Source organism: Lissotriton helveticus, chromosome 5_1 (assembly GCF_964261635.1).
Source record: "Lissotriton helveticus chromosome 5_1, aLisHel1.1, whole genome shotgun sequence".
Lineage (NCBI taxonomy): Eukaryota > Metazoa > Chordata > Amphibia > Caudata > Salamandridae > Lissotriton > Lissotriton helveticus.
This window is the reverse complement of record NC_136065.1, coordinates 1,021,781,205-1,021,804,302: the sequence shown is the minus strand read 5'-3', so window position 1 is coordinate 1,021,804,302 and position 23,098 is coordinate 1,021,781,205. Positions and strand designations below refer to the sequence as shown.

At 47.3% G+C, this 23,098-nt stretch overlaps 1 protein-coding gene across 1 annotated transcript in view; it reads right to left on the bottom strand.

Annotated features, from left to right (window-relative positions):
- Positions 1 to 1,244, bottom strand: part of SLC25A28 (solute carrier family 25 member 28) — a 98,269-nt gene extending 97,025 nt beyond the window's left edge. Inside the window, exon 1 of the mRNA XM_078643549.1 lies at positions 705 to 1,244. Within this exon, the coding sequence (XP_078499675.1) occupies positions 705 to 1,019 (315 nt within the window). The 5' untranslated portion in view covers positions 1,020 to 1,244. The remainder of the gene's footprint in view (positions 1 to 704) is intronic.
- Between the last annotated feature and the right edge of the window lie 21,854 nt (positions 1,245 to 23,098).

Here is a 23,098-nt window from a genome sequence, read left to right as displayed (position 1 = left end):
TGCCCTGAAAAAGAAACTGCAATTATACGCAAGAAATACACTTGTACCAGGGGTCGTTAATGGGTTGGGTCACTGATCATCATGTCCATCTTTGCTTCTACCGTGCGAAAAGAAGATTCACATTACTTTATAAGAGGGCACCAGAAGCAGACTTTCTACTCACGATTGACAAGCAGAATGTCTAAGTCAAGCAGCACAAAGGTCACTACAGACTTATACGAAGCAGGACAGTGAGTGGCCAGGCTCGTCTGCTGTTTTGAGTTAAATACAACTTGTATTTCCGCAAATCGACTAATCAAGTTGCTGATCTTCAGTCCACTTCCGATAGCTCTCGTGAACAGCACTCGGGAGGAAAACCCTCCGTTTATCTGAATAATGCCTCAATCGCAAAAACATGTCATCTCAATGTCAGCCTGGCTTTACAAGGGCTCTCCCACACGCACTGCTTCTTTTTGCAGATTCACGAACGCCTAAGCTCAAAACAAATAAAAGATCAAGCAACTCTGACTAAACATTCCTAACTTAACTTCAGAATCTTTAAAATACTGTCTCTGCAGTGCCAAGGAAGGTCTTTTACCACAGAACAAACCACAAGAGCTACACACCTGTTCCTTCTACGTGGAAACCTGCTTTCACCCAACCCTCCAGCCAGCATCCCCTTCCTCCGGCAGCACGCGCCTCGTACCCCAGTGCCCGGCCCTCACCTTCACGCAGTCCACGGGGTACATGAGGCAATGCTCCATGATGCCGGCCACGGCCCCGGCCAGCATGTGGGTGGTGACGGTGGATCCCTCGGGCAGCGCTTCGTACTCCAGACCCTCCTCCGGGTCGTCCTGCTCCTGCTGGGCTGGTACCTGGCGGAGCTCCCGGGCTCTGCGACCCTCGACGGGCCCGACCTCCCCCACCCCTCCAGGCCCCGCTGCAGTCCGGCCGCCCCGCCAAACCCAACCGTCCAACATGCGGCCCGGCTCGCCTGGCCCGGTGGGGGCTCGCTGCTTCAGCACGGCCTCGAGCTCCATGTCACTGTCCGCGGGCCGCTTCCCCGGGCACGGCTCCCCTAGCCTCGGACCCGCGACCGCCGTGCCACCGCCTCTCGTACGTACCCCGGGGTCCGGGTACTCTGGCAGAGGCCTGGAGACACGCCCACCATGGCGTCCATTGACATCCACGGCGCAGCCCACTTGAGCAACAAAGGCGCCGATTGGCTGTACCTGCTGCTGCTCAAAGGCTGGGTCGCAGGAAAACTCGCAATACTGGATCCTGGTTGGATGAGGAAGCTGACAATTAGCAGAACGCCAAGCCCCGTTTGTTTTTATATAAGCGCGGCGAGCCTCCGCGCCTGTTTGTGAGTCAGCGTTAAAGTCTGCGGAGAGATGAGGGTCTGAGTTTGTTGCGTCTTGATATTCCGGCTACCGGAATTAATTAATAACGTTTCTCTAGCGGGGTCTGTGTGATTACGCACAATAGTAGTCACGCCTTAAAGAGTATGTTGTGGCACCGGGCACATGAGGTCACGTGTAGGAAAATGAAACAGGAATTTGCAAGGTCGCACCTCCAAGGTCAGTTTGACTTTAACACTGGCCCAAGTTTTGAGAGGTGCCTCAGTACTACTACTGGCATATGAGTACCTATCGGGCTAGATGCTGTTCCTGTGCGGAAAAGGAAAGGGTACATTATTTTATTGAATTAGCTTTTGGTAAAGCGTGCGCCAGGCCCACCCTGGAATCAGTTCGTCAGAGTCGCAGCTAAAATTAAAATTCTCCTGTATTTGGGCATAAGGGAAACATTCATACATGTACAGTTTGTGACCTGCCAAATAGGCGATTAACATAAAAATAGGCTAAATTACCTGCTAGTATGCATTGGAGTGGAGGGAATTTTAAGAGGGAGAAACCTAGTCTGAAAATGTTATGCAAGACAAATCGAAAGTCTCCGTCCTGAACCGTAAGTGGTTTGCTTAGCGTGTTAATGTGGGCGGAGCCTTCTTCAGAGCTTGAGTCAAATTGTTAGTAGGTGATCCTGTCTTCTTTACAATGTACAGTATGGGGTAGTATTTTCCTGGAGCATACATGATGAGCAAGGCAATCTTAAAGCACATTGGGCTACTGTTTCAGCCTCACGTTTACTATACCGCTCAACTTTATGCAGTACCGTGGTGGGTGAAATTTCTGGATTTGGTCTCGTACATGTCAACTAGGGTGATCAGACATCCCTGGTTTCTTAGGATTGCACTCTTTGTTTTGTCAGTCATGCACCCTGGAGTCCTGAGAGACACAGTTTGGACGCTTAATTGTCTATGTTTCAGCTTGAGACTCTGCCAGCAAGGCAATGCAAGTTAGACTGGCCATTAGATGCAGCCCAGCTTTTTATATACTTTCCAAGGTCTTTTTCTTTTTCTACAATAGTAAGCTTTACACTTGACAATGTATATTAAAGATATTGCAGAGGTTACTCGACTAGACCATGACATATTGGCTTATCCTATCAGATCTTGGTGACATTTGATATTGAATCATTATGTACTAACATCCTCCAGATTGCCTTGTTGAACGATACTGGCGTGGAGGTTGGTGGTAGTACAACACTTAACCTTTAGTCCTGCAATGTATCATGTTGGCCCTCGTCAAAAATTACTTTCAATTTGACAATGAATTGTTTTTGCAAATATCTGATACATTGATCAGAGCTACTGTCTCTCTAAGCTATGCATGTATTTATGTAGGTCGATTTGAAGATAACCTTGTGTTGACTCACTCTAACCCCTTTTCAATTACTTGAAATTATAGAACATTATACTGATGACGTATGCCTCTGGGAAGATGCAAACCATCATCTGGAGATATTTGCTGAATAAACAATATCCACATTTATTGTGTCAATGGATATCAATTAAGACATTCCTTCACTGTAAGCCAGCAGGTAAAAGCTGTCTGCTTCATTAGGACTCATCCCATCCTCAGTCCATGATGGAAAACCTACTCATATGTTAATTCTCTTAGATAACAAAAATACTTTTATTAGTATTCAAGGTTTCAATGAGCAAGTTGAGTACCTGGGAGAACGATTAGAAACATGATCTTACCCTCTTAACGTGATTGTCCTGCTCCGCACTCCCAAATAAAAACAATACAGCACACACACACGGCGAAGCAAGAAAACACCTGGAAAGGGGTTTCACTCTCATAAAATGAGGTACATCAAAAGACAGTTTTCTGAATAAATTTTGGGTTTTATTTGTGCAACACTCTAACAGAAAGACTTTCCCAGATGTCAAATGAAACAATATGCAAACTATATATATATATATATATATGTATATATATATATGTGTATGTGTATATCTATGTGCAAGCAATAATAACACACTTCAAATGAAACAATATACAATTGTATATATAGATATATATATATTTATATATATGTGCAAGCAATAATTATACTTTTACAAGTCAAATGCAACTGTTAAATGCATGGGGTAAAATACAAGCAAATAATAATGACAATATTACTGGACATTTACTGCAAGAAATAGGCACGGTTAAATGCAAGTAATCAGCAAGAGAAAACATGGAAAGATATATACACCGCATACAGCAGATGATTATAACCACTGGAGACTTGAATGTGCATACAGACACGCTCACACATCAAAATGCCAATAATCAGAGAAAATACATCACCGGCTGCAATAACTTCATCCTAGCCCACACCAGACTGGAGGATTCCCAGCCCTGAGGTCAAGAGACTCGGCAAGCCGGGAACTGCCACACTGAATAGACGCACCTGACCTTCAGGTTCAAAACAAAATCCCGCCCTCCAAGTCACAGACCCCAATTTTATCGTATTCTCAATGCACTAGAAGTTTCAGAGAAAACCTCCTCTGCGCCAAGGAAACTTACTGGAGTTGGCCAATCTCCCACAAGCATTCCAAAGGCAAAGGAGTTCTCACTTATGCTTCTACATGTTCAAGCCCCTTATCTTTGTGAAACATGCAAAAGTACAAAACATTTCCAAAGTACAGAAAACAATCTTGAACATGAATAACCTAAATAGTGTGAGTAACCTGGGGGCCTGCTTGTGTGTGCAAAACTCAGGAGTCAGAATTCAAGATGGCACAAGGGCATATCCAAGCCAATAGTAAAAACCTCATAACACTTCCCAATGTACAGCATAATGCACATTTGGGCACCACTGCCTATAATACTATACTCCAAGACAGAAAAGTACATTCCACACCTTTCTCCCTCCCATGCTTTCAAACACACATCCCACACGTTCTGTTCCTGGCAAGGCTGTTCTACTCTGTGAAATCTCCCACTCTGAAGCTACAAGGGAACACAAAATTAAGTCTCAAATCCATGCAAGTGCAGAAAACATGATGTCTTATATTCAAGCTAGAGGAAAGTAAAACACCTAAAGCCAAATAAAACAATGGTAGTCAATGCTCATCATGTGGTCCCAATATATGGGGGTGCCTCTGGCACTACACATGATCTGCCAGGCACTGCAGAGAGCCTTACACATCCTTCACGCCCCTCTATGGAAACACCATCAAAGATCAATGTTTTTATAAAAAGTCTATCAACCTACAATCCACTCACTACTCAAATACGTAAAATTACTCGTAAGAACTGTCATATGTTGTACTTCCCTCAGTCATGTTTTGCTTTCAGAAGAGGTACAATTTTAAGACATCACCTTTTACACGCACAACCAAGCTTTGAAGAACCCAGACAGAGAACTTTGTAGAGCATTGCTGGCCCAATGGGCCAACATTTATGCAGGTTTGCAATGTTTTTAAAATGACCAAGCATAGCAAAGAAGTGAGCCTAACATGGGGAAGATGTGGGCACAGAAGAAGTTCTCAGATTGCAACAAGACCTTCGTGAAATACAGAGTCCAGTGTCTGTGTGGCTTGTGCTATATTGGCAGCACCACACGTGAAGTTTAACTATGTATACAAGAACATGTGAGCACTTTCAAGAATTAAAGGATCATCAAAGAATTTGTGGGATGTTTTACAGTGACTTCACATAAGCCAACAGATTTGAAATGGACTGTTTTTGAATAAGTGAATCACAGGCTACAAACAACAGAAATAGTTCTACATAAGAAAGAAGCTAAGTGGATCTTTTCTCAAGCTCCCGACCAATGAGGACTGAATGATTCCTTAGAATGGAATTGCGTATCTAATTCACGATGTCAGAGCAGATGATTGTCCCTGAATAGGGTAGGCTTTGACTCATGTTAACCCACTGGTCTTGATGACCTGCATGGTGTGTTTACCTTATGCATTTTTCCACGTATGGTTTGTAGTGTTGTTTCGTTCACCAACACACAGTTGCATACCATGAGTAATATTATCTGCCTCTTACTCAGTGATTAATTCTTCTTCTGATATAAACAACTCCAAGTGATCAAGATATAACGGAGTACTTGGTTTTGTATGTATAACAATTTCTTGTAGAGACTTCTAACCACAGATCCCTCACCTCTTGAATACTTCTCTATGTGTCAGGCTAGATTCAGAAATGTTTTCAGTAGTGCTCCTCAGCGACTGCATGTGGCACCAGCGGCTCTGGGTAGACGACGTTCCGCACTGGATGTGACACATCTGGGTCTATATAAGCACCACACATATGTGGTAATATCAGTTTCTTTCTGTACCAACAGTTGCAAATCCAGACCTCCCTCTTGTCTCATTGAAACTCTAGCCACCTCCTAAGTGTGCAGGTTCCCCTGTGGGTGAATGTCACAAATGTCTGTAACTGACCCACATATGGTTTTCCTGTGGTGCTAGCCTCGGATCATACTCTAAGGCCTGCAGTGATGCGCCGTGAAGCAGCCCAAGGTCACTTAAGATTGGGAAGCTACGCTCTTTGTCGATGTTGGGACGGAAAAGTCCACTACATGGTAAGAGACGTGTACCCCTGCCCTGAGTTCCCAATTGTACTGTTTTCTGGATCCCTAATATAGATTTTTTGGCGAACACAAATCATGCATGGGTGCCTTGAGATAGGCCTGTCTCATGGATTATGGTCTTGTTGGACCGGAGGAGCACCCAAAGCACTACCTTTATAGTAGTGGAAGGCTACTGCCTTCACCAGGAGTTAAGAAGTACTAGCACAGTGTACTGATCAGTAGTAGTGAACATCACCTTTTTACTCTGTATCACTGGAGTGAGACCTACGGGTTCACACTTTTTCAAATGTTCTGCTGCTAGGTGCTTAATTCACTCTTGAACAACATCAAGAAGATGTAGAATGCTGCATAGCACAGGAGTGGTGTGTTAGTTGTATGTGTGCCTGGGAAGGATTCAGTACAATGACGGAGCAGTACTGTGCAGCATGTGTGTGGTTAGTACATGTAATGAGTGTATGTATGCCTGAGAGGAATACAGTACATACAAGATGTAGAGCTATGCACTGCGTACACAGGGACAGCATGTACTGGGTGTATGCTTGCTTGAAGTACAGTACATGAAGGGTGAAGTGTTGTGCAGTGCGTACATACTGAGTGTGTATGCTGAAAGAGTGTGTGTTTGTAAATAGCACACCCTGGTTAAATATAGAAAACCTTCAGTGCATGCAGACTTGAGTGTATGTGCTGGATGCATGAGTAAATGTAAGGGTGCAATGGATGGAGGAACAGTGCTGATTTGACAGTGTGCTGTGAAAGTACACTGAGTGTGCCTGCAATGGTATATTGTATGGAGGGCCCTGGGTTCCATTTTGGGAAGTCCCGGCCTGCCTGGTAAAGACATGATGAGGAGAAGAATCCCCCCAGACAGATTTGTGTATTTCTGCTTTCCTGTGAGCTGGGTGGGGACTCACTTGAAGGAAGGAAAAGAATCCCTTCACATCTCAAAGGGCTGCACTTTGATGCAGTTATAGATCACAAGGAAAGGGCCTGGACACATTACACGAAAGCAGATGGGGCTAATAAGAGGATAATAAAGAGTAGGACTGAGGGTCTGGAAATAACTCTTTGATGCACATAACACTGTGGCTGACGTCCAGGTGTAAACTCTGGTCACTCCCATGAATTATGTTGTGAACAGTCAGCTTTGGAGTCATGCCTGCTGTGGCAGACCTCTTTCATAAAGGAAGATGAAAAGGAGAAGTGCCCACTTCAAAAGAAGCAGAACCCCAACATAAAACTTCAACGACCCAAACCCTGAATTATATTTGGTGTCTGAAAAAGGACTATAAGAAGGGGACTTTTGAGTCCCCCAAAATTTGTAATCTACCAAGCAGCCAGACGGGCTGTGTCAGGAGGGGTAGCTCTGCAAGACCTTTGCCTGTGACAAGGACTGGGGACCAAGGCCTGCTAGTCTCCCTGCCGTGTGAGGGGACAGCATCCAGGAAAATCAAGACCACCTAGCCTGGAGCACCAGCACCTGTGTTTTGGCCAAGATCAGTGTGCCCTGTGAGGAAAAGGAGATCATTGGAGGGAGTGAGGTCCAGTGGGGAGCCCTCCTGTGGGGACTGCCTATTCGAGGTGTGAGGATTCAGTTGTGCACCGATTGTGCCATAGCCCATGTGCAAGACTGTTTTCGGTGACCCCAATACGCCAGTAGAGGGCTGCCATAGATTGTGCCAAATATTGAGGGCTGTGTGGAGGGTGCCAAGCACACACAGTCTCGTTTAGGTGACCCCGTATGCCAGAGGGGACCACCAGTGACTTAATTGAGCCAGAGCGTGGGACTTGTGTCCACCGCGTGTAAGACAATGGCACCGAAGAGTGTGCCCCCAACAATGAGCAACACAGGAACCCTGTATGCCAGAAGGGGCTGCCAGTATCACAGAGGCCAACTGTTAAGGTCGTGCCCCAGTTGAAAGAATTACTAGTGTGACCAGCGGGTCTAGCCCGCCAATTGCATCTAACTGTTTCCCCCAAGGATCATAGGACACAGCGAAGGACATAGCACCCTTGCCAGAGCTCCAGTTGGGAGCAGGAGAACTCCCTCTTTTTGTTAGGGGAAGCACAATTTATATTTAGGGTCCACCGAGCAGGAACAGCTCCGACAAGAAACCAGACCAGCAGTGCTGCTCGATAGGAAGAACGCCCCCACTCCCGGTTGCTGCCACATCCATTGAAAGCAGCCCACCATCGCCGTACAGAATCCGGACTTGGGACCACCCAGAGAGAGGGCACTTGCTGCACCGCTGAACACTATCACAGCGCCGGAGCAGGTAAGACGGACACTGGGCCTTTGAGACCCCAGGAGATTTTTTGACTGGAATCCTGAAGAGTCTGAAGGGAACTCTTGAGTGTAGCTTAATAGGTTTTTAAAAAAAAACAATTTTTATTGATTTTTGGGTCACAATAAGCACATTATGCAACATATTCAAATAAGAACATTTGTACATGACACCCAATGTATTAGAAATCAGTCTGTGATCGGAGTACATAGTTCAATATGAAATAATATTGGTGTCAAACAAACTAATCAAGTAGCAGATCACAATAACAGAGTGTATATTGAAATGTCCGCATACATCTTAGCTTGCAGTCCATCCATGGAGTGCATTCCACAGTATCAGGCATGTAAACGTAATCAGAATTCATCGTACAGCATCCCAGAGTCCCAAAGCCACCCACACCTCCCGCCCACATGAATGAGAAGTAGGGACAGCAGTCTGCCAATCCATCAGGCATAACGGACTAAAACGCCATCCTGGAATCACCGGACTCTGTTAAGGTCACCAGGTGGTGTTCAGGACTCCCTATGTTTTAATAACCATTACCCGTCTGTTGAAATGTAAAATCTGATTCTCTTGTTTTTTGATTAAGCTGTGCTTTATCCATTTACCCTGCCCTGCTTTCAGCCTGGCTATCTCCTTGACACCGCACAGGTATAAACATTGGTAAAGAATCTAGATTGGGGCATTGTAGGCTGTGTATACATGCAGACTCAGTGCAAAAGAAAAGCTGGCGTCTGCACGAGGTTTGTTAAACAATGATAAAGCCTGAGATAAAGTTTACACAGATAGCGTATCTTGTTGTGCAACTTCAGGGCGCAACAGTTACACAAGGCACCAAGGCTGTTGTTTCTTACCGATTGTTTCATTTGTGTGTTCTTCCCAAAGCTCTATTTACCTCTGGGCGTCCCTTGCTTGTGATCTTTGCTATAAAAACCCATATAACCTTCGTTCAGTGTGTTTTCTCCTTGAGTATCTCTATGGTGCTTGTCAGATGAGGCCCCCTTTCATGAATGCTAATAAATGACCTGTGGTTTGTATTTGCCTCCAGTGTCAATTCCTCCCTACTTGTTAAGAACCCGTGGCGAAGTGGTGACCCTGCACCAGTGGGTTATTTTTAATTAGGGCTCCCGGTTTTATGGTATTTATTTTTTTGTCATTTCCGTCTGTATTTATCCATATGTATTTTTTGGGTATTTTTTCTGTATTTATCCACATTTATTTTTGCCGCAAGCAAAAGACGACGCTACAGCTAGTATTTTTCCACATTTATTTAAATTTACAAGGCACACCTGCGCCTTTTTTTTGTTAGGCACGGGAAGATTAAGTGATTTGCCCAGAATCCCAGGATGTTTTGTTTAACGTCGTTACCGAGAGTCGAACCCAGGTCCCCAGGTGTCCAGGGTCTAGGCTGTAAACCTTGGAGGGTCCTAGGAGGGTCGCCAACTGGCAACAAGGGACATTCTGGGCAGTGACTGTAAAAACTCAGGACAAAGGGTCAAAATTCAGGACCAAAGTTACATTTTATGGACACATCTGAGGAGGTTGCACAGTTCTAAAATAGTTGGATGGCAGAAGGACTGGTCAAAACAGGCTTCTGGTCTTTCGTATCTATCACATTTAGGAGTATTAATTAAACCTGCACATTTAGTCAGACTTAGCTAAAGATGAAAAAAACGAACAACCCGATGCACCCAGGCATCGGGACCGGAGCCAGAATTCAGCACTCCTACCAGGAATGATGGCAGCTTTAGTATTTGTGGCACACTGAGCGACGTAACCCATGTTTCTGTATACCAAAAAGTGTTGATTGGTATGAAGCAGACTACCTCCCATAATGCATTAGATTGATAAAGCAACGCTCAAGACTAGAGTAACAGATTCTTCGTAAAACGGAACAAATGCTACATATAGACTATTTAGGGGGAGTAAGCGCTATATAAATACAATTACAATACAATTACATTACATGCGAAAACTGTCGCCTAATGTGCCCGAAGCCCCCGTGGGCGTCCTCATAACCCCCTAAACCGCTGGGCAGGGCCCCCACCTTAGTACGGCCAACCCCGCATGCCTCCTGCCACAGAGGCATGGCCAACTGTCTGTACCCGGGTCAGGAGGAGGCCACCCCCATACGGGAAAACACCAGGGTTGCGCAACACCTCCATGACCAGGCTGTGGTCGATCGGAGGGGTGGAGGTGATCAAGTCCTGCACAGGGTTGGGTTGGGGGGGTGGGACGGACTGGCGCCAAACTCACTGTCAATTGCTGCAGCGGCTTAACCCGTCAGGGGGCACCCATTGACCCCAAGACCAGTGAATACTCGGGCCCCTCATCCCATTATGCAAAGGTGTTGGTTGGGAGGAGGAGGGCATAATTGTGTCTTGCTCCACTGTTCAAAAATAACTACCTGGGTGGGGAGAAAGGGGAGGGGACAAAGAAACTTGTATCAAGGGCCCCCTCCCCACCTTCCGACCCTCAAAGCGGCTGCACTTAGCACCTAGTGATATGCTTTAGCATTAGTGAGCGCAGGGAATCGCACCATAATTGTAAGCGATCGCTGGAAAGACAGGGCATTATTCCGAGAGAGAGGAGGAGAGCTCACAGGGAGAGGATGAGAGAAGGGCAAAGGAGAGCGGCAGAGAAAGAAGTAACTGCACAGATGAGGGAAGGGAGACGAGAGCGATGAGGTGATGCGAGGGTAGAGTGAGAAAGATGAAGGCCGGTAGAAGGGAGAGAAGGACGAGCGAGAGCCAGGAAGACGGGATGTGCGCAGAGAGGACAGTAATAAGTGAGGGCTGATGGACTACAGGGTGCTAAGGCAGGGGTTACGGTGCGGCAGTCAAGCAGATCACAAGAGAAATGAAAATAAACACGGGGATGCGAACAGCTGGTGCTGCTACTTCATACGTGGGGTGGGGAGGGAGGGCAGGAGCTCGAGGCTGCAGAGAACAGAGAGAGAGGCAGGAGCGGCTTTTAAGGCGGAACGATCTGTGCCCTGAGGCCACATAGAGGACACTGTGACGCTTCGAAACAACCAGGATTGGCTCAGGGGCACTTTAAGACCCTGAACCACAGTACGTCACTGGAAGGAATTCCCAGCATGCGGCAACATTTACTCGTATTTTGCCGTTTTTACATATAAAAACAGACAAAGGAAAAATACTTTTCCGTCTGTATTTATATGGAAAAATCCATAAAAACGGAAAACCGGGAGCCCTATTTATAATCCGCTCCACACGTCCAAGGAAACATCTTGTATTGTTTTCAGCCCTTGTTATATATTCTCCAAATACCCACCGATAGGGACCCGACAAAGGTCCCTAGCCTCTTTCCTTCGCAGCTGAACCGCCTCAGTCCTACCCAATTTAGTGTCGTGCCAATGCTGTTTTGTTGGCAGTGTAGTTGCTTGCCAGTTCATCGCTACCACACAACGAGTGATCAACATTGCTAAATTTGTGAATCTGCTGGTCACTTTTTGGGTCTTTGTACGCCCATATAACCCCACTAATGCACCTTCCAGAATGTGAAAGTCTGTGCTGGCTGTCAGTGTGGTTAGTGAATTTGTAGCTTCAGTTCACAGAGCCGCAGCGGCTGGGCACAACCAAAACATATGTACCATATCCACATTTTGCGCATGCACCCAGGGCAAAGAGAGGAAGAGCAAAATAGTTTAAGTAAGGCAGTAGGGGTGAGGTTTACCCTATGCAGTATATTATATTGTATGCACTGGAATTTGGCATTTCTGGACACCTTACATAGATAGTGAATGATTCGTCCTCATTCTGTCAAGGTTAGCACTCCGCAGGATCAGCTCGCCGTGATAAAGCTCCACCTCCGGACCTCCCAAACACCCTGATACGTAACCACAGGGTGTTCAAGTGATACGGTGAGGGAAAAACCCCAAAAGGGGAAAAAACCCGGGAAAGGAAAGGAAGGGGACTGCGGGGAAGGGAAGCTGTAAAACAAAATACAACAGGTTAATACATTTCCTCAACCCTACTCTCAATAAATTCTCACTAATAGAGTGGGATGTCACCTGCTCTGTTTATGCTTCTAAACTTCCAAGCAGCAACACTCCATACACCTTCCTTCCCCCATGGGAGTTAAGAACCCCAACATAAAGCAATCATCGCTAGTTTAGGCACTAACGTGACTAATGTCCAAAGTCCTTTAATAAGGTAAATTGATTTTAGTCATCCTAAGAAAATCCCAAGGTGGTGCTTAAACAACCAGTACAGAATTCCTTATCCACACTGATGGAAGTCAAAGAGCAAGTATGTGATAATTATAACCAAACACGGTAGGGCGTAGTTCAAGCACCACCGCCGCCCGCTTTGGTACTTGTAATCCAAACAAAAATGGTATTTCAAATGTCATATATTCATGACGGCAATGAGGAGGAGCCCCCCCTGCATTCTGCCACTAGACTGACCCACACGACCTCAGAATAACGATGTTCAAACAATCTAATCTGCAGAACGGAGAAAATGCCTCAGCGAGCACCAACAAAACGAGAACAGAATTTACTTGGCCAAGTTATGTTATGTTATGTTAAATAATATTTGTTGAGCGCACGTACGCTCGTAGGCTTCATGGCGCTGTTGGAAGGTTTGCAGAGACATAACACAACAAAAGAAGAGGACAAATTAACTATGGATAAGCTTGCCTAAAAGTTCAAGAGCTAACCGTTCTTTGAATAAGTAACAGAAGCGCCCCAAGCAAAAGGCGCGGTAACTTTACCAGTTCGAAGTCTTCTCTGCAGGCAGCGGTCCCAGGAAGACACAGTCTCTAGGATATTCCGAGAACGAGAGCAAGACGCTCCCGCAGGGAAACTGGACAAAATCAAGTACGCTCGCTTCCCAGTCTGGACTCGCTATATCCGCCCGCAGCAGAGGCTCATGGGAGATGTAGTTCAAGGCCAGACGCTCATGGGATTTGTAGTTCAGGTAGGCGCGCAGTCTAAACCCTGACAGTATGCCCTCCTCCCAAGCGCCTCCTAGGTCCTGGTTTGGAAGGATACCTCCTATGAAAGGTCCTGATAGCCCTCAGAGCATGCACGTTAATCCACGGTTCCCACGAATCATCCTCCGCAGAATACCCTTTCCAGGAAACCAGGTACCAAAGCACACCCCTGCGCATTTTGGAATCGCGAATGGTTTTCACCTCATATTCCAGTCCCCCCTCGCATTCCACAGGCGGGGGCGCTCTTCTTCGTGAAGAGAGAGCCCGCTTCAAAAGGTGGACGTGAAACACAGGGTGAATTCTCAGAGAACCAGGCAACTTCAGTCTATATGCCACAGGATTGATCTGCCTCACAATCGGGTAGGGACCGATGAAGCGTGGGTGAAATACGCTTCTCAGCTTAAACCGAATGTACTTGGTGGACAGCCACACCTTGTCCCCGACCTTAAACTGGGGACCAGGATTCCTGTGTTTATCCGCCCAGCGCTTGTACACTTCTTTAGCCTTCATCAAGTGTTTTTGTACACCCTTATGCACTTTCCTCAGTGCATGGATGTGTGCCAATACAGTGGGGTGGTTACTTAAGCCTGTAGGGATATCGATGGGTAACGTGTTAGCATCATAACCGTAGTTGGCCTTGAAAGGAGACATACCAGTAGAGCTATGCCATGCATTGTTATATGCTAATTCGGCCATCCACAACAAGTCCACCCATGATTCATGTGCTTCCCTGGAATAGCAACGTAGATATTTCTTTAATGTCTGGTTCAGCCGTTCAGTCTGCCCATCTGTTTGTGGATGGAAGCTAGTTGAGAGAGCCGACTCAATACCCAACGCCTTACACCACATCCTCCAAAAGCGTGCCACAAACTGTTTTCCCCTATCAGATACGATCACCCGAGGAATGCCATGCAACCGTATAACCTGAGTAGCCAATAATTGGGCAGTTTATCCTGCTGTGGGGAGGTTCTTACATGGAAGGAAATGGCCCATTTTGGTCAGATTGTCCACAACCACCAATATAGCTGAACACCCCTGATCCAAGGGCAAACCTGTGATGAAATCCAGGCTTATGTTCTGCCACGGGCGAGTAGGCGAGGGCATGGGCATAAGCAAGCCTTTTTTCCTAGTGTTCTCCCCCTTCGCTCTGGCACACACCTCTCAGCTCTGTACCCACTGAGCAACATCCTTCGCCAAGGAATCCCACCAGAAATACCTTCGAACCAGACTGACTGTTTTGGTAACACCAGGGTGACCTGCCATAGGAGCTACGTGACACCAAACAAAGGCCTTTTTCTGTATCTCTTTAGTTGGTAGGTACAAGCCTTTTCCCTGAAAAGGTAACCCTTGTTTCCACACCCTTCCAGGATCACCAGCAATCCATCGCTCCCAGGCCGCCAACGACCTAGAGCCTATGACTTCTTCTAGGAAATTCTCCGCCCGAACCACACACAACACCTTAGCTGTGGGGATGATAGGCTGATGGACTTCCTTCTGTTGTTCATTGGGTATCGATTGCCTGGACAAAGCGTCAGCCTTTCTGTTGTCTACACCAGGTCTAAAGGTCACCACAAAGTTGTATTCCGCAAAGAAAAGCATCCAGCGCATTTGTCTTTGCGTTAAGTGCCTAGCTGAAGTCATATATTGCAGATTTCTGTGGTCGGTGTATACCGTCACAGCTTGGCAAGCCCCCCATAAGTATTGTCTCCACTCCTGAAAAGCCCTCTTAATAGCTAAGAGCTCTTTCTCTGCAATGGTGTAGTTAATCTCAGCAGGGCTCAGCTTTTTGGAGAGGTAGGCTATTGGATGGAGTTGACCAGTGAGTGGATCTCTCTGAGACAATACCGCTCCTATCGCTTCATCCGAAGAGTCAGCTTCTACTATGAACGGATTTTCAACTACAGGGTGTGCCAGCGTGGGTGCAGTGATAAACGCTCTTTTCACGGTTAGGAATGTAAATGTAAATGTAGTATACTTGTAAAGCGCACAGCTGCCCCAGCAACGGGGCGTCCCGGCGCTGTATAACTCTGGGGAACCCGTCCTGGCTTTCCCTGTGGGATGGTCCCTTGCTGGGAGTCCCCAAGGTGGAGCCAGGCATCCCCGGAATTGGTGGGGCCGTTGTGGAGATTAGGCAAGCTAATGCTCAGAGTTGCCGAGTGGAACCCCTGATTAGAGTAAGCACCGAAGCGAGAATTATCGAGTCCGCTGACCAAGGTCCACGACCCTGCCACGTCGGGAATTGAACCCTGGTCCCGGGCTGACTTCTGCTCTCAGGCCTGCCGCCTCTAACCAGTGAGCCACACTACTCCACTAACAAAGCGTCATCAGCCTCTCTAGTCCATTCAAACGTTGCCCCTTTTCTCAACAATCTAGTTATAGGGACTGCTGTTTGCGAAAAGTGCACGATGAAACGGCGGTAATAGTTTGCGAACCCCAAAAAACTTTGTACTTCCCGCACGTTCTTCGGGGCTGGCCACTCCTGAACCGCCTGGACTTTCCTGTCTGACATCTGCAACCCTTTAGAGCTGAGATTCACCCCCAAGAACTCCACCTCGCGAACACCAAACTCGCACTTGCTCAACTTTACATACAAGCAATGTTCTCTCAATTTATCCAATACCTTTCTCACTTGATCCGTATGACATGTTTCATCCTGAGAGTATACCAGTATATCATCAATATACACCACCACAAATTTGTCCACATAGTCCTTCAACACATCATTAATAAAGAATTGGAATGCCGCCGGGGCATTACAAAGCCCAAAGGGCATCACCAAATACTCGTACAGACCATATCGCGTCTTGAACGCCGTCTTCCACTCATCCCCCTCACGTACTCGGATCAGGTGATAAGCCCCCGTAAGTCCAAACGGGTATAGATCTTGGCTTCCCTCACCTGGTCGAGCAACACAGAAATGAGGGGGAGAGGGTAACGGTTGCGTACGGTGTTCTTGTTCAAGACGCGATAGTCTACAGAAGCCCTTAGGTCTCCGTTGGCTTTCGCAATGAAGAAAAGAGGGGAGGCCGCAGGGGAGCGGGAAGGCCTAATGAACCCCAATCGAAGGTAGTGGTCTATATATTCCTTCAAATGAGCTGTTTCCGGCACAGACAAAGCGTACACCCTGCATGTAGGAATTGTGGCCCCTTCCACCAGATCTATACGGCAATCGTACTCCCTATGGGGTGGTAATGTTTCAGCTTTGCTCTCGCTAAACACGTCTCTGTAGAGACTATACTCTCCGGGGAGTTGGACGTTTGTTTCTAATGCTGTAGCTGCCGAATAAGGGGAGGTCAAGACAGCAACGTAAGCAGGGGGACCATATGATCTTTGCAAAACTCAGGCAAAAACTTGAACGTCTTAGACTTCCAATCTACAACAGGATTGTGGTGACACAACCAAGGCATGCCTAGGATTACCTCGTACTGAGGAGCCGCAATGATGTTCAAGGATAACAGCTCAGAGTGTATGTTCCCTTGCAGTTTAACAGACAGGCCTACCTCGCTGGTTCTCTCCGTTATTTGTCCTGATTTCAACGACAGCCCATCTACCGCTAGTACTTCCTCAGGGTTTTCTCTAGGGATACGTGGTAGGGCCAGGCGAGACACCAGGCCATCGTCTATAAAATTGCCGGTGGCACCGGAGTCTAACATGACCAACACCTGATGGAGCTCTTGCTCACATGCAAACGTCATGCCTATAACGAGATGTGACTCGTTTTCTCCTATTCCGATAGTGGATAGAGAAGTAAGTTTCCACTCCTGCTCCCCCTCCACCACGGGTCTCATGTTCTCTGACTGTTCTGTCTCAAGTCCTATGTTCGAGACAGCTACTTTCTTGTATCGAGGAACATTGGAGGACTTTGGCTTAGAGGGGCACTCCCTGACATAATGCCCCTTCTTCCCGCAGCACATACACAATCCCTGCGTTCTCCTAACTTCCCTCTCTTCTCTGGACAATGGGGGTCTGAGTGCTCCTATCTCCATTGGTTCAGGACTATTCTCCATCCCCACTGTGACCTTGCGAAGGGAACGATCGAAACTGAACGATCCTTTTTCCCATCTTCTCCTTGAGCCCCCTCTTTCTGTCATCCGGCTATCTAATCTTAACGCCAGATTGACCATGTCCACACATGTTCTTGGTTGTGGATCGACTTGAGCTATCACATCTTTTAGGTCTTCCTTCAATCCCTGATAGAAAAGGGACATTCTTTTCTCTTCAGGCCATTCAGCCTCAGCCACCAATCTATTAAACTTGGTCAAATAGGTGATCAACTCGCCTCTTCCCTGCCTTAATTCCATTAACTCCTTGTCTGCGCTAAAAGTAGTAGCTCTGCGATCGAACACCTTTTCGAATTCTGCCCTGAACACTGACCAGTCTGACAAGATGGCATCATTATTTCTAACTAAAGGCACACAATTGGCCGCATCCCCCACTAAGTAGGATATGGCAAAAGCCACCCTTGAGTGGTTGGTGGGGAACGATGCTGGTTTACACGAGAAGTGCATCAATATCTGAGTCAGAAAAACCTGTATCTTACACGGATCCCCTGAGAATCTTTCGGGATTGGCTAACGGGATGGGTGGAGGCACCGTCACCTGTATGGAAGATGCAGCAGAAGATGCATTGAATGGATTTTTAGACAGCTGTTCCACCTTATCGCGCAGCGCAGCTGTTTCCGCTTTAGAGGAAGCCAACTCCTGCTGAACCAATACTAGCGCATGCAACACATCCTCCATGGACGCCATTTTGTGGAATTTTAGTTCATGTACTGAACATCATCTGCGCCATCTTGCAGACTCACGTATGAACATACACGACAGCCATTCTAGGTATCATGGTCTCCCTGTTCACGATCGATCGTTGGCGCACTTCCCTGACCCTGTAAGCATCCCCCACGCACCCTGGCTGCCCCCACTCTCACATGCACAAGTCATAAGCCCTCCCCTCCCGCATGACTCTGTCTCTGAGAATCACACCCCGCGCCTGACCAACATCTCCTTTCCTTCCATGAATACCCCTCCTTTGATGACCCCGACCTCTGAGCCTGGTTGTCTGCACGGACCGCTGGTCATCCCTCAGCCTGAGGATACAGTTTATTGCCCACTACTGTATGCACTCGCCCCTCTTCAACGGAGCCACTATTGATCATGACCTCCCCACCCCATGAGATTCGATCAGGCGCACACATTCCAAAGGAATCGGCAGAACACTCAGCTGCGTGATTGCCCCTCCTATTGTACGAGGGGTAAGGGCCTCTACTGTTGTCATGTTGGAATGGGCCGGAACTGGGGGGGGGGGGTGCCGGGGATGTCATCCTCATACTTCACAATGTCTCTGTTGTAATAAAGAGTGTTCACATGTCTTAAACCAGTGTATAAAAGACGAAGCCTCAGAGAAACTTGAGAGAGCACCTCGAGACGATACCTTGTTGTCCGATCTGACGTGTTCTGCTCCGTCGGAATAAAACTTGTTTCCTGTCTTCCTGTCTCCAGCGCCTGCCTCTTTATTGGATAACTTTGTATGGTATTAGAGGCGTTTAACGCCGGGCAAATTTAACTTAGGAAACATCAACTAAATCGCCTGACCATTTTGTATTGATCTTCATCAATTGGCGTCCCAAACGCGGGGCCCATCAGCGACACGTGGATCCAGTGGGAGAGGTCCCGACGACAGAGTGAACTACTGCAACGATCGGGAGAGCTCCTGTCCGATAGACCCTCGTCTGACAGCCGATCATCCGAACTTCACTGGTTCCAAGCAGACCTCTCCCGAGTGATCTACGGTCCTGACTGGGAACCACCAGGAGTGCTGCGGTAGCAACAGAGAGTAGAGGACGATCGGGCGCTGGAAGCAGAAGACGAGAAACTGTCCATGCGGTCCGGGTAAGGTCGTGACACACGACGAATTGCGAAATTGATTGATTGTTTTTATTGATTGAAATACTAGTATTTGCTTTATCGCTCTCTGAGATATTCGCTGCCTGCAAACGGGGAGGAATAGGAATATTCTATCTCCCTTTGCGGATAGTGAAGAGTAGGTATCGCGGACTTTTGTCCCCCATTGTAATCTGCCGTGCCTATTTTTCTCCCCATTGATTGATCGTTTGATCGAACATTGAATTGTTCGAAGTTGGTTCTCTTAAGGATCTTCTCTGCCTACAAACGGGGAAGAATAGGAATATTCTCTCTACCTTTGTAGAAAGTGAAGGGTAGGTAACGCAGGCTTTTGCCCCCATTGTAACCCGTCGTGCCTATTTCATTCCTCATTGATTGATTGTTTGTCCAAACATTGACTGTTTGGAATTGGTTCTTTTTGGAGGTATTCTCTGTTTGCAAACAGCGTAGAATAGGAATATTCTGTCCAGCCTTTGCAAGTAGTGAAAAGATAGGTAGTGCAGGCTTTTGCCCCCATTGTAATCCGTCATGCCTATCTTCTCCCCATTGGTTAGTAGTTGGGTCAACCCGGACCGCTTATTAGAGATGAACCATCCAGCTCCATTGGAAGGCACCCCTAATAAGGACATGTTCACTAAACAAGGACTAGTCGCTATAGCTTATAGTAAGCTATGGCATAAATATACCAAAAAGGACCCCGAAAGTCAGTGGCCACTGATAGGTTCTTTTGATGAAAATAAAATAAAAACGTTCGAAGCAGCTGTAAAAATAAATAAGGCAACGCCCACTATGCTCGATAGTATTGGCATGTGGCGCAAAGAAGCAGAACAGCGAAGGAAAAGAGAAGAAGCAAAAATAGTGAAAGAGTTACGAAAAGCAGCCCATCTGGCCGCAAAAGAACTAGATGAAGAAATAAGAAGAAAAGAGGAAGTTAAACAAACACAAGAATCAGGACTGGCAGGCCAATGCCCTGTCAGGACCCCCTCTACGCTCTACCCGGAGGTGCCCTCCAAACAACGAGCGAACGACGAATTACTGCTAGGGCCTCCGATTATCTACATGCCCCCTCCTTATGCCCCCTGCCAGCCTCTGGCACAGCACCTACCAGCTCTGAGTGCGGCCAAGGGTGACCTTAGCGCTAGTGCCCCGGCTCTTACGGCCTTCGCACCGGCCGCATTAGTAACAACATCAGATGAACTCGAGACTGGCAAGCAGCCAACAGCCAGACCAAATAGGTTGAGCAAAGACGAGCGGGATGGAATTGACAAAATAGCAAAGACACTGGTAGAACGGAAGGAGAGCAAAGAATATACGATGAATATGCACAACTCACATGCCGGTAGTCACAGACGGCATTTCATTTTACGGTTCAGCTACCACACCCTGAACGCATATGAGGATAGGTATCAGAATAAGGGTCCCGCTAAACTGACGGCTCTATATAGAAGGGTCGATGTTGGAGATGGGACTGAGAGCGATGTGACGGACCTCTTCATGCAAACCCTTGAAGTCTTCCGCCACCTCGTGGAACAGAAACCAGAGGTCAAGATCCCTGTCCCTGAAAGGGTTGATCCCCCATTAGAAGCAGCCAACACTATGATGCCTATTAGAGAAGCCGCCCCCTACTGGGTTCCCCCAAGAGGTCAGGGAACAAACGACGATATCAACCACGCAGACGCAAAAGGGAGGGTTGTGTACAATTGGGTTTATCAACCATGTGATCGGCAAGATATTTTAACTTTTAGGCAGACCCTGCCCGATTTGAGAAAGAACCCGACAGCATTTTATACCGAACTAGGCACAGCCTTGGGCTCAACCATAATGACTCTATCGGACATTGATTTGTTTTTCGGGTTGTGTCTACCGGCCGATGTGTGGAAGCAAATCCGGAAGGCCGACCACACAGACCTGTTCGGACACACCTGGAAGCAACTCATTGAACTAGATAGGCAGCGAGAGCCCGGAAAGAAACCTGTAAAAGACATACTGGAACTCCCCGACAAAATAGTGCAGAAGCTAAAAATGTTGATTCCAGAGAAGAAGGTAGACTGGTCGGTAGTCACGGCTTGCCGTCAGAAACCCCAGGAAGACGTATCAGAATATTTCTCCTGATTTGAAACAGTGTTCTCCGACTACAGTGGCCAAGACATGACCACCGCAACCGGAAAACACCTATTTGTGCAAAACTACGTAAAAGGGCTATCACAAGAAGGCTCCCAAAAGTTACAGACGAGCTAGAGTAGTTGGGGAGCCTCCAAACCTGCAGCTATCCTTCAGATGGCTCAGTATTACGAGCACCAAAAGAACGAGAACGAGAGGGCGACTGAGAGAAAGAAAAAGGACTTAAAGGAACGAGTGATGATTGCTCAATTGCAGGGAGTGACTACAGGAAGGGAACGGTATAGGGGAAACTACCAGTCGAATGCCTCTAGGAATCCGCCCCCAAGAGACCGCAACCCCACACCCGGTGCTCCACGAACTGACCTCGATGAGAACCAGTGTGCATTTTGTAAAGAATTTGGACATTGGAAGTCTCAATGCCTGGCCCTTCGGGAAATGATTAAAAATAAAGAGACAAGGGACATGACAAATGGCCCCAAAACTGGAGGGCAGGGGCGAGGGCAGACCCACGACACCACCAATGACCGACCTGGCAGACCAAACACATTCGACCGCCCCCGACAGAATCAGTGCCAACAGTCCGACTGCAACAATGCTCACGACTCTGCATAGGACTGCCAGGGGCAAGGGAGGGATCCAGTCGAGCTCTGTGTTGACCAGCAAGGTCCTTACGTCACTGCTAAGGTCCTGGGTACAAAGTCTCCATTTTTGGTAGACACTGGAGCGACACGTAGTGTATTATCAAAGCGACTGATTCCAAGGGCACCCTTGTCTGGCTCACACATTACATCGATAGGTTTCGATGGAACGCCCTCCACTAATCCCCTGTCTGTACCTATCCCCTTTGACCTAGGAAACGATCCCACTGACACAACATTTCTACTCTCCTCCAACTCCCCTGACGCCATTATGGGTATTGATTTACTGAAACATTTCCGAGCTACTATTAGGTGTTCCCCAGACGGAGTACGAGTCATCCTATACGACAACCCGAGCATGTCCAGATCCCGCCCCGCACGACATAGGTACTCTATAACTAATGCTGACCTATCCTTGCTCGAGACTCTACCCCTGTACCTATGGGCTAGAAACGACTCGGATTTAGGACGAATGATGATCGATCCTGTACACATAACTGTTCGACCAGATGCAATACTCCCGAAACTCCCACAGTACCGGATATCGCCCGAAGGCGAGAAGGCATTGGTAGCGATTATTCAGTCCTTGGTAGATGCAGGAGTGGTAGAGGAAGTGGTTAGGAATGTCTGCAATAGCCCTATCCTACCCATTATTAAGAAGCAAGGTGAGGGAGATGAGAAAGCGTACCGCTTCATCATCGACCTACGAGAAGTCAACAAAATAGTGGAGCCACAGTACCCCGTGGTCTCAGACATCACCACCATTCTGACCCTCATCCCGTCCACTGCCACCACCTTCACCGTTATTGATCTCAAGAACGCATTTATTTCTATCCCCATCCATCCAGACAGCCGTTATCTCTTCGGCTTCACTTTAAAAAACCGTTCGTACCGATTTTGTAGAGCTCCCCAGGGCTATACTGAAAGTCCCAGCATTTATAGCCAGGCCCTCAAAAGACAGCTGGACGCTGTCCAGCTACCAGATGGAGTGGTATTGATCCAATATGTTGATGATATCCTTTTGGCGGCCGACACCACTCCACTTGCAATCACGGCCACTATCCAGCTCTTGCACTTTCTTGCGGAGAATGGCCACAAAGTCTCCAAAAAGAAACTACGGTTTTGCCAGCCCCAAGTGACATACTTAGGCCATCTCCTGTCCAAAGAAGGGAGGAAACTTACGCCCGACCGAATCCAAACCATCCTAGACACCCCCATCCCAAAAACGCAGAAGCAAGTCCGTTCCTTGGTGGGCCTTACCTCTTTTTGCCGA